Source organism: Lytechinus variegatus, chromosome 6 (assembly GCF_018143015.1).
Source record: "Lytechinus variegatus isolate NC3 chromosome 6, Lvar_3.0, whole genome shotgun sequence".
Lineage (NCBI taxonomy): Eukaryota > Metazoa > Echinodermata > Echinoidea > Temnopleuroida > Toxopneustidae > Lytechinus > Lytechinus variegatus.
In genome coordinates, this window is record NC_054745.1 from 22,220,958 (window position 1) to 22,246,022 (window position 25,065).

General features: G+C 36.2%; 1 protein-coding gene across 1 annotated transcript; it reads right to left on the reverse strand.

Annotated features, from left to right (window-relative positions):
- Positions 1 to 1,748: 1,748 nt before the first annotated feature.
- Positions 1,749 to 24,487, reverse strand: LOC121417219 (MOB kinase activator 3B-like). The gene is made up of 7 exons (XM_041610845.1): positions 24,387 to 24,487; positions 12,243 to 12,393; positions 10,889 to 10,982; positions 10,018 to 10,151; positions 8,598 to 8,713; positions 7,953 to 8,039; positions 1,749 to 5,861 (listed from the first exon to the last, which is right to left on the reverse strand). Exons 1-7 carry the CDS (start codon positions 24,414 to 24,416, stop codon positions 5,832 to 5,834), a joined length of 642 nt encoding a protein of 213 aa, XP_041466779.1. The 5' UTR covers positions 24,417 to 24,487; the 3' UTR covers positions 1,749 to 5,831.
- Positions 24,488 to 25,065: the final 578 nt, after the last annotated feature.

The window sequence follows — 25,065 nt, forward strand, 5'->3', positions numbered from 1 at the left end:
TATTTACAAAATCGGGGTTTGTCTTCTAGTTTTAGCTTTTCATTCTCAATAATGGTTGTTTTCAGAGTTTATTAGTTCTAATACATGCACTTGTACACATGTTTCATCATGATTTGAGAATTTTTTAAATCGGCTGCTCACAAAGTTAAATAATACCTTTAACCAACAATCATTTGAAATTTGATCATGTAATTTGAGTGACAATGAAATAACATTACATGGCTGAGTAATGGAGCACACAGCATACAAAATCAAACAACATACAAAATACAAGTACCACAGCCATATAAACTTGATTTGCATGATAGACTGTAAAATAAATAAATGAAGGAAATTATATAAGACCTGTTACATACCGATTGACATGATTTGAGCAGGGCAATAGTGTTTACTATATTACCCTGATAAAACATAATTAGTTAATATAACAAATACCAACTGCACTTATATTCAAGCAATAGCAAAATGCATTATTCCTCAATGATCTTTAGACTACGGACCTACTAGAGAATATTTATCTTCAGATCACTTTGGGGCAATAGTTTTTACCCAAAACCGGTCAATATTTGTATACAAATCACTTTTGCAAGAGTATGTGGGTATTTATTAGGTTTTTAAACTTTTTTTCAAATTTAAAAAGAAAAACAAAATCATTAACATGGCTGTTCAATACTAGTAAAATTCATGAAGATCTAAGTAACAAAGTATTAGGTTTTCAAACAGTTTTGAATTCTTTTTTTTTAAGTTACAATAACATGGCTGTTCAACGTTCACTTTGAGAGACCAAAATTTATATCTTAATCGAAATGTACTGCTTTTAAATGGATGCAGGATAAGCCAGTTTGTAGTTCCTTTCTGCGCATGATCGAAAGATTCTACGCATGTTCAGAAGAAGGTCATTTGTACTAAAGTGATATGGCGCTTTAAAATCTAATGAGATAAGCACCAACTTTGATGTCTTGATTATTCATATATTCTTTTGAATTGTCGTTTTCATTTACATCAGCAAAAAACAACAATGCTTCCACGAACGACTGGTATTTCACAGTTTGCAAAGTACATTGTGCAACATGCTAAGATATGCATTTAAAGTAGGAATGCAACAAATGCCTTCATTAAGTGTTCATTTGTGTGCTATTCTAGTCACCTGGTCTATTCAATTTCTTCATCCTGCTATGTAAGGCAAGCTTACGTAATATCTTGCTTTGAAATCTGCCTATCATGATGAAAGAAATGAAAGGTCATTTGACCAAAATTGTCCATGAAGTAACTACGAACTGGTCTATTTGCATGAAATAAAAAAAGTCCCAATGTTCTGAACTATTCAGTATATCAAAAGTATTTGCAATAATATTATGATGTGCAAATAGTAACAATACATGATATTAATAGGAAATACATAACTACATACAAGCAATGTATCTGTGGCCAGTTTCATAAATCTTGTTTCAATAACAAATTTGAAATAGCAGTTAAAAGCTACTGAAATCCTTCAATCTCATTGGCTGATAGTATATTTGCTATAGAAATTGTGCATTTGTTGTTGTAACACCTCTTTACGAAACGGGACCCAGTATAACCCAGTGGGCGCGTCGTGGTCTAGTGGTTCTGACTCTCGCCTTTCAAACAGAGGGTCGTGGGTTCGAATCCTAGCCATGGCGTGTTTTCCTTCAGCAAGAAATTTATCCACACTGTGCTGCACTCGACCCAGGTGAGGTGAATGGGTACCCGGCAGGATTAATTCCTTGAATGCACCAAGCGCCTTTAGCAGCTGGAGCTACAGCCGGGGTAATATATAGTGCGTTACTGAATAGGAAACTGGATAGATCGGTGCCTCATAAATGCTATATATTATTATAACAAGCTACAGCTGGGGTAATAATATCTAAGTCCTTCGGAAGCGCATAGAGACATTATTCATAATGTGATATGTGCTACACAAGAACTGTATATTATCATCATTATTTTTTTAGAAGCATAAATGTCTAAAACCTTAAGAAAACACATCATAAATAAATAGCATACTCTCCAAGAACATGAAGTAAATACCAGTAAAAGATAACTTTGACATAGTTACAATAGCACTTGATGAGCAACTCGAGAAATTAAATTTTTGAAGGGATTTCAATCTCGCATGGAAATTTTAGACGAGGCAATTTTAGGAAAAGTGCTTATACACTGCACAAAAAAAACATGATACTTTACAATACATTGTACATGTAACATAGACAATACAATACATATACTGTGTAGAATTGCAGATTAGTCTCTTTTTGTAAATTTTCTTTGATTTCGGTACATAAAAGTCACAATTATGAAAATATCTTTATCTCTCATTGAAAATACATAAGATTTATGAAAGTACAGGAAAACTTTTCTATACAGCACATATCATTTTTTTTTATTTATTCATTCAAACACGATTTAAAACCAAATAAATTACTTGATTGTATGGCATGGTCTTATTTAACATTTTACAATGTAAATACCCTGAATGAAATGTTAAATAAATGAATAATTCGTTCTTACAAAATCTACTTCTAAACACTACTTTAGTAGGGTTTTTTTTCAACGGAGTCACAGCTCATTGAAAACTAATATTATGAAGTGTTTATTTAAAGTGTATGAAATGTTCATGTCTAACAAACATAAAATATGTTGCAGTAAGTTTCAGATGAACTTGCTTTAACTTATTTCTGATACTTCCTGTGTATAACGTGTACACAAAGGCTCAATTAAGAAAGGTGGCTCTACATGTCACTCCATGATTTGGTGGAACCATTTCTGCTTCGTAATTCAGCTAAAATACTGACGAGTCAATAATGAATGAACGCCTTATATGTCACAGGGAGCAAGATTCTGTTTGCTACTACAGTTGCAATCATTTGTTGGGGTGGATTTCCCCTTTACTGGGCCAATTGTTAATCAAAACCAAAGGCAAAAACAGAAGATGAGAGATTTTCAAAAATTTGATTGTTTCTTTAACTCTCATTTTTAACTCTCAAATACCTAATTTATTTATACATACAAACATTTGGATGGTCATTCAATTTGAATCTGCTTTGCTTGGTTTGAGATCGTTACAACTGGAATTTCTCTTTAAATCATGAAAAATCAAAAACAGTTTGCTCACTGCTACGTTTATGCGTAAGAAACAAACACAGACTTTAATAGCCCCGTATGTTGTAAGCTAGCATTGATAACTGGACTCTTTTTCAGGTTTGAGATTGCAGATTCAAAACCACCCTTTTTTTTAATTTCGGCCTAGCAGTAGACATAAGAATATGATTTTTAAACTGGAATCTCAGAAATTCATACGACGTATTATCTATTAAAAGTATGTTTCTGTTATAGCTATCACTGTCTGTGTATACATATCTATAAACAATGAACAGTTATTGATAAAAAAAATGCATCACGATACTCTCAAATAATGAATAAAAGATATCATTAAAAAAGAACATCAGTATAAAAATGTACCTTGGTACAAATTGAAAGCAAAATATACAAAAAAATAAGTTCATGAGAAGGATGGGGGAAAACTAATGGTTCATAACATTCTTATTTTGTCTTCCAAAATATCGCTTTTTAATACAATGGCAAGTAATAACAATATGAAGGCTCCACTTTTTCTCAATTTCCTCTACCCCATGGAAAGCGACAAGCCTTGATAGTACACCGCAAAAACACCAGTGTTGATTTAACACCAACCTCGGAAAGTGTTGAAACAACACCAGTTAAGAATCAAACCGATGTTGGTTTAACACTGATTAGTGTTGTTTAAATGCCTATCTGGTGTTAGCCTAAAGCCAAAGTGATGCTTTTTCAACACCTCTCTGGTGCTTTCCTGTATAGATACCAAGCTGGTGTTAAATTAACACCGGTATTTTTGCAGTGAATAAGAGCACTACAAATTTTTAAATGAACAGAAAACTATAGACAAACCATTTCAAGAAGCCTGCAATATACAGGGGTCATGTGAAATTGATTCATATAAACTTTTCTACGAGGTGGACTTGACGTTTGATTAATATTTGACCTCTGACCTTTGAAATGTGAAAGTAACGACCTGAGGAAGATCACATTAAAAAATGATAACTGCTACCTAGAATGTTATACATAAACTCCAATCCTGGCTCCATTAATAAATATCGAAGCATATCGGTGATAGGGCTATACAATATAATGGCAATAACTATGATGACATAGTAACTGTAATATCGGTCAGTACCTTGCCTCTGAGAATAAAGTGAATAATTCACACATGGGAGTGCCAACAGTCAATTGCTTATTGGTCTAGATCAACTCTGTCCACTTTCAGCATAAAATTTGCATACATGAATATTCATCTAGCCCATGTTTCATTGATTTCACCAAACAATTTGTATTCATGAATATTCAGGCAGTCCATGTTTCATTTAACTTTACCATACTATTTGTATTCATGAATATTCATGCAGTCCATGGTTACATCCCAACTGGTCTAATCCTAGTTCGTTTATAACCAGTTTGTCTACTAACCATTTGAGGTTATTACCATCTAGCCCATTTACCATTTTGCCAAGTTTCCAGTTTGGCAATATACATTTCATCTAAAATACAATTGATCAGGGGAGTGTTTCATGAGAGGACTTGTCGGACGTTCTATCCGACAGTTGTCATAGTAACAGTGCCTCACAGCCAATCAGAATCAGAGAAAGTTGTCAGATCTGACAACTCGTCGGACAAAAATATTGATGAAACCTTCCCCTGAACATCATTTAGTCAACAGTTATGGTGAGATGAAATGAACTATTTGTCAACCAAATTTTCATTTGACATATGACAGTTGTCATAGTAACAGAGCCTCACAGCCAATCAGAATCGGAGAAAGTTGTCAGATCTGACAACTCGTCGGACAAAAATATTGATGAAACCTTCCCTTGAACATCATTTAGTCAACAGTTATGGTGAGATGAAATGAACTATTTGTAAACCAAATTTTCATTTGACATATTAAAAAAAAATAGGACAAACTGGAAATTAGACCAACTGGGCAATAGACTAGATGAGGATTAGACCAAACGTGTATTAGACCAAGTGTAGTGTAAACACAGAACGGGACCAAATGAACAGTAGACCAAATGGGGTTTCGCCAATGTGGTATGAAACCATCTGAAAAAGGGGGACAAAGCGAATATAAAGCAAAGTCCGGGCAACACATCACCTCTCAATATTTTGGATTTTTATTGTTACTACTATCAATTAAGATATAAAAAATAAGCACATTGTAATAAATCTGTGATATACATAATAAATATCTCTGCAGGCCACATAGACTATTTCTGTAATCTAGGAAGGCCTGACATCTGCTTTAGAAGATTTTCAATCAGGCTACATTCTTGGTGTGGTTGTCGCTTAAAATAGGAGGCTTCAAATGACATCAGTTCAAAGGTCATGTCCACCTGAACAAGGGGTCAAAGTTCAGCTGAAAATACGTCCACGAAGAGCTAGGTTTGGTTGCAGTTGGCGGTTATAGGATGAATGGGTTCAATATGATGAAACACAAAAGCGTATAGATCTCATGAGGAGCCTTCGTATGACATAAGTTCAAAGGTCATGTGTCACTGAACAAAGGTCGGGTCCAAGGTCAAAGCCGAGATGCCATCATGGGGATGTAAAGATTAGACCTACTTCTTGCTGTTGGTTCTACAAGGAACGTACATCCAAATAGGAGCCTTCACATATTAAGACATGGTGAGCCCAAGAGTTCAAAGTTCAAAGGTCAATGAGCTGTTGTTGATATCCCTAGGTGCTAGGTCAGGAGGAAGGGTCAAAGGTCATAGGAGCGCTCATATGCAGATTTTCTGGATCATATCTCTCTGTGAAGGGAAACAAAAGCAGATAGAAATGAATTAGACACCAAGACAGTGAATTGCATGGACTACATGTGTAAGCTAATCATTCTGAGGTGTTTAAGCATTGTTTTATTGGCCCAAACATGGAGTAGTGTGTGCGCAGCACTTTGTAACCGAAAGGAAAAGGCGCGATCTCAAATGACCTTTGGATTGGATTGGAAAGTAACGATTGTCGCTTATCAATTCATCGAAATTCTAAAAGTAGCCCCTCTGTAAATATTTTTGTCTTCCATGCATAAGAGTACATGAATGAGACTTAAGCAGTGTTAAGAATGAATCTTAGAATAAAGAGATCTCTTTATTTATTCACCATTGTTTGTTCTAACAAAACTCGAGAGGAAACATGCTCAAAGCTTTTTTCACACTTTTCAAAAGCAAATGCAAGAATATGAATGGCTTCCTAGGTAGAAAAGAATTTTTATTTTTAGAGGCTATTTTTTTTTTGCCACATTGGGGATGATGGCTGAATTTTGGGGGCTATTTTCTTTTAATTTGAAGGGCTACTTTTTTTTCCAGTGGGCAATAATGCTTGTAAAAGCATTATTATTCTCACGTACATGCATGTAGAGAATTAATTTTCTTAAGTTTTTTTAGTACTGATGGAGCAGATATTGGGGCAACATTAGGAAAGATGGTTGCCCTGAAATGTTAAGGGCGATCTTGGTTGTCATGAGGGGAAAATTGCCCACCATCTTCACTTATTTCCAACACCGGTGGCTTCTTATGTAAGCAAACCAAAGGAGAGATTCATTCACACAGGTTTCCTTATATCTCCAGTTCACCCTTGTTTGACTTTATTCTTCTGTCAATCTGTTCATTCATACGATTGATTTTGAGAAATGCATGTAAAAAAATCTAGAGTTCTGAAATATACCAAAAGCATGAGCTTTTTTAAAAGACCTTATGCATACATGCATCAGAGTTCCCAGCTTTTCAAGACAACGAAATTCCATGATTTTTCCCCGATGAAGTTTAAAAATTCCCTGATAATTATTCCAACCCATTCCCAGTTTCGCACGTTTTCTAGGTTGTTGAATTACATGTATTTTCAGTATAAAAACAATAATGTAAAACTAATTAGTACCACCATAACTAGTCATTCTATGGATGTTGTTTTGATATGCAACAAAATATAACAGAGTCTGACTGACTACTATGCTTTCAACTTGTGGGCTGATCCAAATTCCCTGATTTTTCCCTCATTTCCCCTGATTTAACGTATTTCTTATCAAATTCCCTGATTTTTTCCCTGACTGGAAAAAAAGGAAATTAATTTTCCTTGATTTCCCTGATGGGCTAGGAACCCTGATGGTGTCAAAATCTCATAGCACCCACCCTGAGAGGATCTAGGAATATGCAAGTGGAGTAGCGACAGGTGCGCCAGCTGCAGATCACCAGCGCATGCAAGGCAATGACTTCAGACTCTAAGCCTCATGGTGGCGCGATGATGTCAAAGCATATGCCAGAGCTACCAACCTTGTGCGACCAAAAAAAGGAACCATTACAGCCATTTGGAAATTTACAACGACAAAAAAGAAGGAATTTCTCAACATGACGCTTACAACAAGACCTGCCAACTTCTGGTAATAAGAAACTGCATTCAGTATTCCTCAAAATGCTAATATGAAATACACATCCATAAATGACCTCTGACCTTTAATTTGGTTACCTGAAATTACAATTACCTAAACTAACATAAGCTTTATATAATATAGACAATTTCTAAACAATAGGATATTATTTTCTTAATAACCCCCCCCCCCTTTTAGAAGATCGTCCATGTGTATGTTATGAAGAAATATTGTAATGCTGTAATTTTCATTGCAAAACAGCAGTGATTACAGACAAATCTAATGATTGGCAGGTCTGATGAGATTTGGGAAGTAAAAAACTCGGAAACATCATTACTATTACTATTACATCATTACTATTAATACAAAGGTGAACTTATTGTTAATCTAAATATAAACGTGCAAATTTGCAAGTAACGAACATTCTTCCCAAATTCTGTTTAAGTTGTTTCCCATACTAGAAACCTAGGAACGTGTTACTTACCAAAGGTTCTAGTTCTTTTGAATCAACCAAGTTGAACTCATGCACAAAGAAATAAAAGTGTTTGTAGCATGTGTTTATGTGTGCTTCCTGTATTGAAGAAAAGAAATACAGCAATCCATCATTACAGTTACCATTTTATCATAGTAATATTTTTTTCATAGATTTTTCTTTCATTTATAAAACTTAATTTTGACTATTTGCCTGACAAGCGTGGTATAAATTATCATATTTTGCATATTAAGAATCTTGCTATCATTAGTCAATCATATGATAAATTACCATTTACACAGTTCACCAACATGTACATACTAACAGCAAAGCAAGCATCGAAGTGCAATAAAAATGTAAGAAGGAAACCTCAGGTTTCTTATATTTCAGTTGGAGAGAAATATAAAATATAGAAACCACTTTCCTCTTATATAATGAAATAGATACATATATAAAATATAAAGCAAATAATCACATTTTGACTTTAGTTAATGATTCAAACTATCAAGATTTTTGAAGTGATGGATGTAAACATGGCTGAAGACAGTATCAATTATATTCATCATTATAAATATAATCCATTTGCCAATGCAATATTAATAGTTACTATACCCCTTATATCTATATTTTTTTAAAATATGATTTTCATGTACTTACCGCTCCAATCTCAACAAGTTTATCGAAGTGATGGATGTAGACATGGATGAAAACTCTGTGTAATCTTGTAAGCATCTTCTTACATGTGGAGACAAACGACTTAGGGAAACTAACCTCTGAAAAAAAATAAGCAGTGAAGGATTGCTCATACATGGTATTATCAAAATATTTTTGTTATTATTATCATTGTTGATGATGATGCACTGCATTTTTGTATCTGTCAAAGACATTCAAAGGCACATTTTTGGAGGAGCCAGCCAATCTGGGTCGCCTAGAAGGGCGCACACAGAACTGTGACCCGCAGGTCTCTCCTACTGATATAACTGGTTGGGGGAATGCAGGTGGACCACTACACCGGGGTTGTTGTTGTTATTATTTATAACACACATTAGGGCAGTCTGCACCATCCAGAGTTTTCAAGTTAGCGCGCTATTTCTGATCCAGCAAATTATCCCGATATGAAAAATCTCGAGTTTGCAATGGAGACACAATTATTGCGCTGGTTCGTAGGATTAATCTCGAGATTACAATCCCAAGTCAACTAGGGTTTATTTGCAAAATAGCGCGCTATTTTACGAATTATCCCGCTAATTCGTAGGTGCAGACACACTCGAGATTGGACTCGGGGTAATTTATTCATCACGTCAGTCCATAATGCAATTCGCGTTCCATTTCCGCCTAAACACATCGCGATCGTAACGAACGCATGCGAAAGTCAACTTTATGAACGCGAATAGCGTTCATCAATTCCCCAATCAGCAACGATGGTGTCCAGCCCCCCAGTGAATAGATTTTGGGAGAGACCAGACCAATGGGGGAGGCGCTCATTATCGACGATGGTCATAGTCAGTAACAACACTGACAGCAGTGTCATCCGATTCCTTCGCAAAATGTGAGCAAATAGCATTTTTTTCCTCCTTCTCTCTCTCTGTCGTTGCCTCCTTCTCCGCCATCATATTTAACGAAGAATACATCACTTCTTCACTCGCTTAGCGCGGCTAAGCTGAGAGGATTGTTGCATGACACCGGTCGACTTCGGCGAAAGTGCTAGCGAAAGGGGTACATGTATTTGATTGCATATTGCGGGAAGTTATTCAAAACCGCGGGCCGTTGAAACTCCAAGATCGAAAGTGCGCATGCTCGGAATATCGGGCTTGTTGCCTCGCTCGAGCAGGAATCGCTCTTCTTGCGATGGTGGAGACGGGGTTTCTTGAATCTCGAAATTAATCGCGAAGAGGGCCGATCGGGCTAAAATCTCGAGATTGAGCAAACTCGGGATGGCGCAGCACCGCCTATTTTGAATTTACTCTGACAGCAATTGGCTTATCTCTGTAATGGGAATATGGTTTCAAGCGTTATGCTCTTCTCATATCTTCTCATTTATAATGACAATGTTATTATACGGTCAATTAAACTATACCTGTATTAATAGGGAATATATTCTCATTGTTGATGAGTTGTTCAACCCAATCCATGAGATTGTTGATATAGTCTGTTGCAGGGAGGGCTGTGGGCTTCTTATATTTCTCTCCATCCATCCACATGTATTCATACCTACAAATAAAACATGACAAAAGAGAAGATGTTATAGTTGTACTCCTGGGTGTGTGTGTGGGTGGGGGGGGGGGGCATTACAAGGTAGACATTAGTACCCATTCCCCTGGGGCAGTTATGTCCTCATGAAAGAAAAATATAATTTGGAATAAAACTTTTGGTAAAAATGACATTTTAGCCATTTTATGTATTGGGTTTCATGGAAGAGTAGTCCTTGCCTTACATCACTATGACATCACATATGTGGCCAATTTGAAGTCTCCTTGTGTATAATGATTACCAATATTTACAACTTTAATTATTTTTTAACTTTCTTATTCTTTGTCCAATTTGTTCAAACTTTCACCCATAAGCTAATCTAATTTTTCTTTTTCCTATAAAAACAAGTTTTTATTTTGGTTGGATTCCCCTTTAAGACGGGGCAGTGGACCCGTAACAGTGATACAATGATACAAAATTGTGTGAATTACTTCTGCGCGTGTCAGAATCAATCAAGTACACATATCATGGCATATAACTTCTAGTTGATTTGGGTTGGTGATTGACGTTTGCACTGCTTCTCCAGCTTTCAAGAACTTTGATAATCATTTTATTTCAGTCATACTTATCTTTTGGGCAGGTTGGAAAATATAAAATATCAAAATGCTTGAACAATAGAAAATGTTATGCTTTGAAAATCAAGGAGGGGGGAACATTCCCTTCCCCCTGGGATCGCAGATCGTGATGTGGACACTTACCTCGGACCCCCACTCATGATGGGGCATGTATCAGCACTGCAAAACTCACACACTGTCCCGTAAATGAGGTTAATTCTGTTGAAAAAGTCCACCACTGGAATAAAAAAGATACAAAAAGAAAAACAAGGAAGTCAAACAAAGAAGAGGTCAACATACAGTGAATACAGTGTCAGCATGTAATATTATCTTATCACCAATATTAGATCTTAAAACAGGGAGGAGCATTCCAATAAGAAATCTAGGCCCCAATTCTTAAAGATAAATTCCAGTTTTGGAAACGATCTCAAAATGACTTTTTACAGAATCTGATATAATGACCACCCAAGTGTCTGTTTGTATGAATAATAAATATGTGCAAAAGGATCCTGGAAGAAATTGTGTAATTGCTGAGAAATAAGCAAAATAAGCGCGGATTCGGTCACTTCCGTCGGGTCTTTATTCCAGCAATAATAATACACTGTCCCACATGTGCCTATCTGTGTTGGTAATCTTCATTGTGAACGTTTTTCAGCATAGATTTCAAGATTTCACAAAGTTCAGTTTATGTAACTGTACCAGATCTAGATCCTCGATGATATACTGACAATTAAGCCTGGTTTTACAGACTTTCTCATGAAATCAGTGTTTACTGCAACTACTGGAATTTCTCTTTAAGTGCTTTACAGATGTACATGTAACCACTTTCATCAAATCCTGGCTTCCTTATGCAAAATACAAGCACTTTCTCCACTCCCTAAGGAGCATTCCAACAAGACATCTAGGACCCACTTGGTGATTCTAAAGAGTGTAACAGATGTAACCACTTTCATCAAATCCTGGCTTCCTTATGCACAATGCAAGCACTTTATGCACTCCCCGAAGAGCATTCCAACAAGAAATCTGGGCTCCATAACTAAAAGCTTGAGCAATTAATCATGGGGCTAAATAATACAATTGATTTATTTCATAATTATGTTGGATCAGTCGCATAAATCAGCACCACAACCAATTGCTAAGCTTTGAATTCATGAGATCTTGGTGGGTGTTTCATAAATCTGTGTGTAAGTTACGAGCGGCTGGTAGTCCTTCCCTATGAAATCAACATCAATGAAAATTTTGGTGTATGATTGACTACAAGAAAGGATAGCTAGTCATTCCTCTAGTCGCTCGCACCTTATGATAAGTTTTATGAAGCAAACCTTTGTGTTAATATGGAGCCCAGGGTCCCGTAACACAAACGTTAGCGATCAATCGTACGCTTGATTTTCACGATTGATTGTGTATTGTAGTCAATGGAATCAATCGTAGATAATTGTTCTATGATAATTGCTAAGCTTTGTGTGACAGGCCCCCTGGTTACAATACAAATACTTACCATGCACAGCAAGCCAATCATTGAAGTCCTCCTCTGCAGGGAGCTTGACTACTACTTTTAGGTCTAGCCCTGAGTTGAGAGATGCTTGGGCTTTCTTGTGTAGATTGAACCGCATCGTACCTGCCTCAAACTTCTTCTTCGGACGGAAGGTCTGAAACATTAAGAGAGAAAGATGCATGTAAATGACTTCCCACAATACTCCCCTTGGATTGAAATACGGACATACTGTACAGTAAACAAAAAATGAACAAAATAATGAAATAGAAAATTCTGCTATTGTTTTCACTGATTGGGTTTCCCCATAATATCAGAGCTGCCAACCTTAGTCACAGGTACTTGTGAAAAACTTCTACATGTATTCTATAATTAGGTGATCTGTCAATCGACAGATCAACTATTAATTTCGTAAGAATTTTCTTTTTTATGTATTTATTTATTTATTTCTTAATTTTTATTTTTCCACCCTTTTCTTGTTACCATAAAATCTCAAAATGTACATCATCAATTATCTTCAAAATATCATCAGATTTGGGGACTTATCATGTCATGTGTACGAAACAAGTTCAAGGTCAAAAGGTCATCATGACGTCATTGCTAGCGTGTATTAGTAGACTCACGATTTTCATTCTTAAAAACATGTTTCTATCTATCTAGACTAGAAGGGGCCAGACTTGACTAGCATCCATGCTATTTTCTGGTTCCTATTATCCTTGCTCTTCTATGTATTCATAAATTATTGTCTGTAAACTTGTAAAATTTGTATTATCAGTGCATTGGATAATAAATTCATTCTTTCATCTAGATGCCATTTTGTAAAATCACATTATCAATCGTATCTTCATTATCAATTATCAAAAATTAACCATATTTACATCACATTAACTTCAGGTCAAGGGTCAACTGTCCATGTCATCAAAGGTCATGTAAAGGTCACGACGTGCGCGTACGCGCGCGTCAAAATTTTAAAATGCTCAAAATCGCTTTTTGACCAAAGTAAAATATGTTTCAGGTGATTTTAAGCATTTCAAAAATTTGCGCGCGCACGGTTACGCGCGCGTTCCCGCGCGTAACGGCACTATAAAACATAGGATCGCCATTTTTTCATATCAATGCACCGATAATATAATTCTGAACAATTTGATACCTTGATCAACCTTCTACGACAAGTAATAAAGGAATTAGCCTCCATCAAAGTTTACAGCATGCGCGCGCACACTAACCAGACAATATATGTACAAAAACATGCCTATACAAAATTCATTATAGCTCTTAAAATAGTCTGTTGACCCCCAATTTTTTTTCATATTCGAAGAGAGTATGGATGGGAGATGTGATTTCATGTCACATTTGACCCGAAATTTTATCATGACGTCATCAAAATGGCGTCGGAACTCAAAATTCCCATTTTGCTACTTATGACGTCATCGTAATTATGCAAATTTGACTCTAACTCTGTTAATATTGGTCAATTTTTGCTCAGTTTTTTTCTACGTTGTAGCTGAGGACATACTCTTTCTATTGTGATGGGTATATTTACATTTTAAGGATCGGATCATCCTGTAAAATGGCAAGTTATAGAGGCATGTCATTTTCGCTCATTTTGTGTGCAATCTCTATGGGAAATGACTTTTTCTCAAAACTGGATTTTACATTCCTCTATTTCGCGAGCCATATCTCCATTTCTATTGGTTGGTTTTCTCTGAGCTTGAAGTATGTTGTAGCTGAGATTGTAAGCTATCGCAAATGTGGTCTTCGTTTTCCGATCAGATGCCGGGATCATGCCCGTATTTCACTTGCAAAATTGGATTTGAGATCCTCTTAATTTACTTGTGTAGAAAGTCTATGGGATACAGTGCAGCTCAATTGGTAAGGCACCAGACTTGCATCCTTAAGGTCGAGGGTTCGAACCCAAAAGTGGACATAAATTTTTTTCTTTTTTTTTCTTTTCAACTTTTCGCAAATGTTCCTTAATTACCATTACAAGGTATATTAGTTCAAATATCGCACAATAAAGTAGGTTAAAATCGTTTTTAATAGGCCTATAACATGTACAATGTGTATCGCCTACACCTACATGTATTTCACATATCCTCATTTCCCTCTTCAAGAGTATTCAACATGTTCTTTTCGTAATAAAAGTTTTCAATGTGAGCATCGTATTGATCTCAATTAACATGGTGATTGTATTCATGATCATGAAAACAGACAGATCTCATGACAAATTAAAATTCTAGTTTTACTTCTTATTCAATTTTCAAGCCTAAATTTCCACTTTTCTTTCATTTTTAAAAAGTCATATACATGTACCCGGTACCTAAAAATCATCATTCATACATGTTTCAAAAATCCCATTCCCGGGGAAATCCTATTATTGTGTCATGTTTCTAGTAAAAATCCTAATAAATAGGATTAGGTTCTTCAAATTGGCAGCTCTGCCAAGTGATAAAAATTGAATTTGAGATCAGAAAAATGAAATAAATCAATGAACAATCATTTTTCTCTACTCCATGGAATCATTTTCCTGGTATTGCATCGCAATTTGCTCCACATAATTTTATGACCATTACACAAAATTTCACTTGTAGAGCAATTTTTTACATAGAACTGTATAGAACATATAGTTGAAAGCTTTTCTCTAACAACCAAAAATGCTAATCAAATTTGAGAAGTAAAATTCTCTGTACTCAGAACAAATGAGAGAGCAAACAAAAATTAAATAGACCAAACCAGATACACTGTACATGTACATCCAGGGAAATGATGAAACATATATGTAAACAGAGACGGTCTTTAGATGTAGATGTACATGTACATGTAGATCTAATGAATTTATTCCACCAATTTCCTGTATCATAATTCCCACTTCCCCCATCATTTAAACAAATACATTGTAAGATTGTTATGAAATAAAATATCATTGGCTGTTATCCAATAGGATGGGTGTGTACATGTATCTCATTGGCCAGAGCAGGACTGCATGCATGCACAAACCATTGCTCATGAGGTTATTTTCATTTCATGCCAACTCGTCCAATTGCCTACTGTCATTTGGTCTGCCATCAGTTCGTCCAATATCCACATGGTCTAATTGCCATTTCGTCTAATAACCAGTTGGCCCAATAGCCATTTAGTCCATATACAATTTGGTCTAATTAAATGTCAATTGGGCAAAATGAATGAAAATAAAACAAATATTAGACCAACTGGTTATGAGACAAAATGGTCATAGACAAACTGGTAAAGACGAAGTGACGATTGGACCAAATGGTTGTAAGACAAAATCTTGATGTCATGGAATGGCATTAGACTAGATGAAGGTAGACCTTGTGGTGAGTGGACGAATTGACAATTTACCACTCATGTGGGGGCATTGTGGTCTACTGGTCTCATGTCTTCAAATCTGAGGGGGACATGGGTTCAATTACCAGCAATGGCGTGTTTTCTGTCAGCAAGAAATTTGCCTACATTGTGCTGCATTCAACCCAGGTGAGGTGTAGTCTGCTGGGCAAACCCTTCACTCGAGGGTCTGAATGTGCAGCCTACTCATGCCTTGTGTACTGAAGGCTCAGCAAGTTTTGCTAGTCTTTGCGTAGAGGCACACTTGTTGATCAAAGTTCCAATCAGGGTCTGTGCCTGTAGACTAGGTGAGGTGACTGGGTACCCGTCAGGATTAATTCCTGAGCACCTTTGGCAGCTGGAGCTACATTTATTACCAGGATAAATTTATAGTAAGCCATTGAAAAGGCAACTACAGATATTCAGCACCTCATATACATGTTTTAAAATAAAATACACCTTAGCTTTGGTTGATATTTGAGGAATGTTTCAGTGAAACATCTGTTTAACAAGACTAGTACACAGTAAAGCTCACATGTGATACACGCCACTCATCAAAAACTGCTGTTGTGTGAGACTAGGTACATCATACAGGCTGGTAAAGTGTTTTGTATACAAGCTGATCTACTGATTAGAAAAACATGTCATACAGGCTTGTAGAACTGACAAAGAGGTCTTTGTTATGGAGATCACGATGGCAGCTTATCAACAAATTTCATGTTCAAACACTGTACATAAGTACTGTGCAAGCAAGGAGATTCATGAAAATACATTTATAATTAAATTGGAACCATGATCCGTAGAAAAGAATTAAGGATATTTGCTACAGTGCAGCCTATATCTTTTCAAATGCATTTTTTTTTTCTTATCAAAATATCCTCCAGGATGTAGACAAGTTTGTGCATCACTGTGTATTGTACTTTTTATCATTATCACATGCAGACTGAAATAATGCACAATATGAATTACAAGGCAATATCTCCCTACACCATTCATATAGAACATGAACAATTATTTGTTTTACATACATGTACATACATGTAGCAAGTCTGTAGATATTCTTGCTAAACATCATGGAATAGGTTTGATTAAAACAAATTCTCATCAAATTAATTCCATCTGCTCTGGCACAAAAGTATGATCAATTGATAAATGATTGTACTCCTAGCGCCTGTGAGAGTATGTTCATGTACAGACCATTGATTTTCGCAACTTGCATCTATAGCGCATATTACTGTGGCTGGCTCTACTAATAATAAACCGCTTATTGGAACGACATGTCTCGTGCTTTACAGATATATTATTATTTCATCGGATTCAATCAGTCATTCCCACACACAATGTGTGCACATCCTCCACTCCCTGGGAGTATTCCAGAATTTCCAGTCAGTCGCCAATGAGGCGCACAAAGTACTGGACAAGGTACAATGACCTTCTCATCCTACCGGGTACCCATGTAGCACCTGGGTCCAGAGTGGCAAAGTGTGGATTAACACCTTGCCAAAGGCGTTTATTACGTGTATTTGACACAGCAAGTTTGGCGTCTAGTCTTCACTGGAGACATCGTTTTGGTGAAATTGTCAAATTTGAGTCTGTGCTCACAGACTACATCAACACAACAGTGAGGAAAAGAGGACAATGTGTACCAGCAATATTTATAGGACATGGCTTTGATGTCTTCTACATTACAGGCCTACATAGTCTTCAAAATAATATATGTTGTTGGGGTACCCATGTTGTTGGCCCTCAATGAAGATAAGTCAATCGTTTCTTCAAAAATAAGAAATACATGCACAGTAGGAATGAACTCCAAGGTTATCCTCCCCAGGGAGTGAAGAATGTGGATCATACATTTGCAGGCAAGATTCATTTACTCCTATGTCTTGGGTATTTATTTAAAAAAAAGGAAATAAGAAATTAAACTTTTATAAAGCAATTTGTTCATTGTATATACACAAAATCAAAGATTTTTTTAACATTGCACTGCACCATGTACTGTATGTATCACCAAGGGTCATCTATCACGCAATATTTCATATTCATGTCTAAATAGATAATAACTGTAGATCAATGTGTAGGCCTATATGTACATGTAAAATTCAATTATGCCCTTAAAAGTTGTGATGTGGAGGATATGAAATGAAAAAGAGTTTCACAGGAATATTTTCACTTTAGCAAGAAAATGAAATAATTATGGTTAAATCCAAAGAAAGGAGGAAACTACATGATGATGAAATGTTGAAGTAATAAAAGTGCATTGGATTGATATTAGATATTACACTGTTCAACCAACATGCACTATACAATATGATGAGCATGATTGATCAACAGATATTATAATCAGGAAATACAAAGAGGAAACAGACAAGACTCTAGATCCTGCCATGGTCATTCTACTCCCTCCACAAACAGATAGTACAACCATGGACCGACCTACTACAACTTATAAAGGGAAATAGAAAAATAATCACCATGACACCGTTCTCACTACCTCCTTAAAACTAGTTTACTGGAAACTAGTTTAGTGAAAACTAGTTCAGTATGAGAACGGTCAAAACAATCTTCCAAACCGGTTCATTAAACCACCTCACCATGTAGTTTTCAAGATCGCTTTGTCTCGTTAAACTGGGTTTAGTGTAAGTGAGGACACAACCATTCTTCGGGAAGCGACCTTCGCATATTTTGAGCGGGTTACTCCACACGACGGGTGTAGAACGCCTATGCTGCCGTTTCGTATTTCGTGCGTCAACCCCTTGAGAGAGTTTCCATACGAACAAGATCACTTTACGTGAAAGGATTTTGAAAACCACTTTCGTGTGATCAAATGGGAACAGTAGCAAAGCGATCTTCCAAACTGGTTTCCTGAACGGATTTCCAGTAAACTAGCTTTAGACAGCGTAATGAGAACGGTGTCTGAAACATTGAGTTTTGTGGACGGTCTGGTAGTTTTGACTTTTTCCTTTGAAAGAGGTTTTACATAAAGGTTCAAACTTTAGCATGGGAAGGACTCTCCCCGGGAGGGTAGGAGAAGTTGCTACATTCTTGCACTGGAGTGTAAAAGCTTGGTAAATCTTTTGAGTACAAGATTGACCTTCTTGACAAACTTTGAGTGCCAAAAACAAGAATCAAAACATACAAGAAAGGGGGGGGGGGACGACGGCGGTGGTACGAAGAAGGCAAGTTTCCCCTAACGGTGCTATGCATGCAAATTTTAGCTGTTCAATTCTAAGAAAATGATCATGAAGCAAAGCAGCAGAAAAAAATTTTGGGATCATAATGCCCCCCCCCATGCACAATCGTTAGTAACATTTTGCTGGGGGGGGGGGGGTATTTCCAGGCATTGCAGAAATAGTTGCGTTTGAAAGCAAAAAAAAAATCACGAACCCTCTAATGCACGTTCATTGTAACTCTTTCCAAAATAGAATTCTGATGAACATGTACAGTACACTTTACATGTACCTAACTAGTGTAAAATTATGTGACTTTCAAAGTTTAGAGTTTGCTGCAATCAGGCCTTGCAGGGAGAAATAATTCTGGAGAAAGTCTTAGATCTACATGTTTTTTTTTAAATTTAATCCTGTTCATACACACTAATATTTTCTCATATTCTCATTTCATTTTTTTTACTTCCTGGAAAAATACAAACGTCTACAATTATGAAGGCATATCTTTATATTCAAACATTGCAAGATGATAAAACTGACCAGAAACTGTTGAAATTCATGACAGAAACAATCAATTGTCATGTTTATACAAAAGAGAATAGACTTGAATGTTTTATTGCACTTAGCACTACTGTACAGTGTGTACAGTCAATCAATAATTTGTCATGGATATTCTAATGAGTTTTATGAAATTATCATTATATCACAACTGGGGCCCGTAACACAAAGCTTAGCAATGATCGTAGAACATTTCTCTACGATTGATTGCATTGGCTACAATGTACAATCAATCGTAGAAATCAAGCATACGATTAATCGCTAACCTTTGTGTTACGGGACCCTGGCCTTAATATTTCATTAATTGTTTAATGTGAAGATGACAGTTATGAAAGTGAAAGAGTCAACTTTGTGTGTACATACATGTGCATTATGTGTTGTGTGTGGTTGGATCAGAATTCAAGAGGAGTTCAAAAGGATATACTCTACAATAGGAAGCTCTTTATTCTTGGAAAAAATGAGAGAGAGCAAAGTGAAATAACAGATTAGAATTAAAAGTCAATTTTACCTTTTGATTTGAATGAATTGAGGAAAAATCAGACAACCATGTGCATGTATATGGAGAAAAGAAAATGTCATCAGAATTGAATGGAAAAGAAGAAATGTAGATTTAAGTTGTGCATATTATAATAAAGTTTATTATACGTACATGTAGATACCAGGCAAAAAAAAATTAAATACATATACAGCGCTATACGTTTTCAGGGCTACTTACAAAAACTTGCCTAAATCTGCAACAATGAATAAGCTTTAACATTGCAGTAAATGTTTTTTTTTTTTTGGGGGGGGGGCTTTCTTTCTATTTTCCAGCCCTGGCTCTTTTTAAACATTTTTTTTTTTGGGGGGGTGAAAATGCCCCAAGAGTCCAAGACCCCATGTTATTTTTTCCCTGATCTATTCACTCCCTGGGTTTTCGTAACACAGACTAGTGATTGTCAAGTTTATATGATTGATCATACAGAATGAATGAAAGAATGAATCTTTATTTCGTTTCAAATCCAATAACAAACAACAACAACAACAACAGTAAATCAATGTGATACAAGCAAATAGCAAAGAACAAAACAGGATAATATTTAATACATGTACATTGTACATGCACTACTTTTTATACAATATACATGTAAGTAACACCCATGAGAATACCGGTAGATGGAAATGAAACGTGGTGACCTACTAAAAAGCTTAGCTTGTGGACCATAGGCCACCAGAATATTAAAAACTTACATTAGCCATCATTTAAAACATCATAGAACAAGCAAACAAAAAATAGTAGTAACCAAAGTTTGACCAATGGCAAGTGGAGAAAAGAAACTTGTCTTGTATAGTAAGAATGGATTTGGTCATTTCTAACACATAAGGAATAAAGGGCAAGAGGGAGTTCTCTTTTTTATTTAATTGATACATAATGCAACTGAGGTTGAGATCAAATATGTCATGTAAATTAAGGAACTTGTTTTCATGAAATCAATTCTAAAGATCAGTTTTGTTTTTTGGGCCAAAAGGTTTGAAAAGTACAGATACTATTTCATAAAACTGAAATTAAATTCAACCAGGGAATAATTTTCCTGGTATCACATCGCAATTTGCTCCACATTTTTTTAAAGACTGCTATGCAGTAAGTCTTTTGTATAGCATATTTTTACATAGGACTGTAAATTACTTAGTTGAGAGCTTTTCTCTTTTGACAAAAATTGCTATTCAAATTTGTAAAGCAAAATTATTCTCTGAAAAAAAAAAACCTCATAATTTCAAGCACTTCATTTTTTCTTGCATAAAACTGTCAATTTTCACTTTCAGGCTTGGACTTTTCTTAGGATATTTTCTTTCAAATGGCATCACATCATTATAAAATTAAAACCAGCATCAACTGTCTGATTTTTAGATTTCCATTGAAAATGAATGGGAAAATCACTACTTTTTCATATAACATCATGATAATCTATTCCTATATTCCCAAAATGTTTAGTTTTTCTCAGTAAATTTCATGCAGGTTTGTAGTTTAGAGAGATCCAGAAATTACTCTTTCACATCACGTCATGATACCAAATATTTCACAAGAACTAATGAGTATCAACTGTTGGATTTGTGCTTAAAAAAAAGACAAAATTTTGACTACTTTGTGGTCATCATTAAGCGTGAACTAAGCGGACAGATCTGTAAATTGTGGCCTCTCCATCATTACTAGCACGGGAGTAATCGGCACGAAACCCCCACCCCTTTCATGATCATGACACGGGTCGGTTTCCTGGATTGCAGCGCACGAAGCACAATGAACTGACTTTAAAGGGAAAGTTCACCCTGACAAAAAGTTTATTGCAAAAATAACAACAAAAAAATACTGTTCAAAGGTTTTAGGAAATTCATCAAAGATTTTATGAGAATTTTTTTTTCTTGGTAAAATGATATGCGAGCAGCTTATCCTTCTCGTGTGTACACAGAATTAATGAAATTTTATTTCCTAAAAAATGATTTTTTTTTCATTGTTCCTTCGGCTAAGTAGACTCATCTCAATTCAAGTCTCTTGAAAACCTTTTTTTTTACATCATAAATTAAAAATTTGAAATTAATGGGGCAGCTAGCTGCTTGTATGTGACATCATGTTGAGAAAGTCCAGCGACGAGCAACCAAGCTAGTACCAACCCTGAAGGAAATGGACTATGGCAGAAGGCTACGTACAATGAAATTACCTTCCATCAAGTACAGACTACGAAGAGGTGACATGATTCAAGTCTATAAGATAATCCACGGCATTGATGATGTGAATAGAGACCTGTTCTTCACATCAGCTTCCACTCAAGCAACCCGTGGTCATCCTTACAAGCTTTTTCTGAAAAGGAGTAGGTTGAGCGTGAGGCAAAACACCTTCAGTGTTAGAGCGGTGAGCGACTGGAATTCTTTGCCTGCTGAAGTAGTCACAGCATCAACAGTCAATCACTTCAAAACAAAACTAGACAAGTTTTGGTCTGCATGGCATTATGCTCATGCATGGGATTAGTACTAGTCACTGCATTGGCACAGCAAAGGACAAATAGCACAGATAGCGATTTATCCAAGCTAGGAAGACAACGTACAGTACAAGATAGACCTGGAAACTTGACTGCAGACACAACTGTATTTTTCCAGTAGATGCGGTATAAAGGTATAAAGGTATAATGTTAAAGCAATTTCAAAGACCTATTAATCAGTAGAGGCGCTGGTCAGAAAATTGGGATTGTCCCAGTTTACAGGGACTGTCTCAGTTTTCAAAGATTTCTCCAGAAAATAAATCTAAGAAAGTTATTCACCTTTAAAGTGCTGACATCAATTGAGTGCGCTATAGTTTAATGTAAACATAAGGGGCCGATTGCACGAAAGGGTCTTTGCAAGGACCGTCTTTCGTGTCGCCCATCTTTTACGATGCGCCATGTGATACGCATTTTAAATAAATCATCTCCAAACATATTTCTTTCGTCCTTTAAAATTAACAGAATAATTGTTTATAAAATGATATGATATATCATGAAATTGTATAAAAATTTGAATTAAAAGCAAGCTAACAAATCTTATTCTTTATCATAAATTTCAGAAACACCCCGCTTATAGCGTATCATAAAAGATGGGCGACACGAAAGACGGTCCTTGGAAAGACCCTTTCGTGCAATCGGCCCCAGGTTTCATAACAAGATTATTGGAAGATGGCAAGTCATGAAAAATATACCCCTTTCATAAACCCAATTATGCGGCTAATAGCAGCATAATTTGGTCGTAAAATTGGAGGAGCAGAGCTATCCGCATTATTTTGATGCTGCTATTATCCGCATAATAGCAGCATCGGGACAAGATTTCGAGTTTATGAACGCATTTCCAAATAATGCGGATAATTGCCATGGTGCGGTCACAAGGTCACCCTTTTCCAACACAACCACATCGGAAGGGGGCGTGTCCAGTTGTCATGACGATTATCCGCCTTTTTCAGGACGGGCGCTCGTAAAAATAATGCGGCTTATTTTTGGAGTTTGTGAACGCAATTTTTATTGAATTATCCGCTTTACTCTTAGGCGGCTAATTGGAGGATAGGTTTATGAAATGGGTAATAGACAGTGAACTGGGGGGAACTGAGTTCACTGAATCTATTTTTAGCACTCTCAATGCCAGTAATTGCTGTCTTTATCATGCAGGGGTAGGTGAAAAAAAAATACTGTCCCCATAAGCAAGGACAATCTCAATTTATCAAGACATGATTTGTCCCTCTGTCCTGGTTTATGAGGATATCCTTGTTTTCTGGACAATCCCATTTTTGTTGGACCAGCGCCTCTACTGTTAATTCTAATAACAGGGCTCGACATTAGCAGTCGCCCAGGGCAACCTGAATTGAGTCAGGCCACCAAAATAAAAAGCTTACACTAGCTGGCCCGGTTGGGCGCGGGCTGCCAAAGTTTTGATAAATTGTAATGTTTTCTATTGTTTTTGGGCCACCAAATTTGCTTTGAGGGCCATCGAAAAAATGAAATTGATGAGTTTGATGGAACGATCAACAAAAAAAAATATTTATAAGCTTTGTTAATAATAAATTTTCTGTCTGATGTTTCATTGTTTGAATTGTTGTACTTGTAAATCTTATTTTTTCTCATATTTTTACATCAAATCTTTCTTGACGTTTGGGTGAACTTCCCCTTTAATATATAGATCTAGATCCTATAGTCTAACAGGAAAAAAAAACAAGAAAAGATGAAATTAAAAAAAAAATTGTTTCCAACTCCACAATCAAAAACGATCATCAACACAACAGACACCATGTCAACACCACCGGTCATTACCATTTTCAGCGCGTGCAATATCTTAAGCACACACATGAATACAAGATATCACGATTATTTGAAACATGTATTTAAAAAGCACATGACAAAAATCACCGGCTGTCGCATGCAGCGCATCTTTCGTAAATGTGAGTGCATGTTCACTTGACTCGCGAATCTCTTGCATCTCGCACTTCTCAATCAAACAAAATCTCATCCGCTCTCATTTTTCAAAATAATTTTCTTGTAAAAGGAGGCTGCAAAGATATCACCAAAGACATGACAAATATATTTCAACTCGTTCTTACTTTGTTTTTGGCGAAGAAAGGAAATTCCATGACGATTTACTGCTCGGTCTCGCTTCTACAGATGCGGAAGATATCACAATTATCGTACACATATATTGTACACACGCAATGTGTACGGCACGGTACTTGTTTTGTTGTCGAATGTACAATTCACACAGCTGATTGATCTCGTGTGCATTGTGGATTTTGGATTAGCGCCAGCTCTTGTCAAGTGCAAGACAGTGAAGTGTCTTTTTTTCTACAGATTCACTGCGATTAAAAATAAATGAATAAAATTGTGCCCCCCATATTTGGGGTTGGAATTCAGTTAAGCACAGTAAAACTGTAACATGGTAAGTCCCTATTTACTTCAGACATAAGCTGTCTCTTTCATGTTCGCACAAGGCAGGGAAGAAAGTACACGTTGGCTATCGAATAGGGGCGATTTATAATAGCCCCCGAAATGCTAAAAAGAGCTCTTGAAAAAATAATTTTAAAAAGTATCCCTGGAAATGCACATTCGTTGCAATGTAAAAGCTTATCCAATGTTACAAATTTAGGCAGCACATTGTGAAAAGTAGTCCCCCGAAAATAATGATAAAAAAATGCGTCGCACAACGAGACCGCTACTCGTGTAAGGAGACTTTTTTCTATGCTCCCACCTTAATGATGGGCGCGGCCCGGGGGGCGCGGCATTACA

Bases quoted from the DNA above. Each gene is read 5' to 3' on its own strand.
- LOC121417219 (XM_041610845.1), bottom strand. From the start codon at position 24,416: ATGGAATTTCCTTTCTTCGCCAAAAACAAA. The intron at 10,983-12,242 runs GTAAGTATTTGT...TTTTTATTCCAG, and splicing joins TGATTGGCTTGCTGTGCATG to TGGTGGACTTTTTCAACAGA. The intron at 10,152-10,888 runs GTAAGTGTCCAC...TTTTATTTGTAG, and splicing joins ATCATGAGTGGGGGTCCGAG to GTATGAATACATGTGGATGG.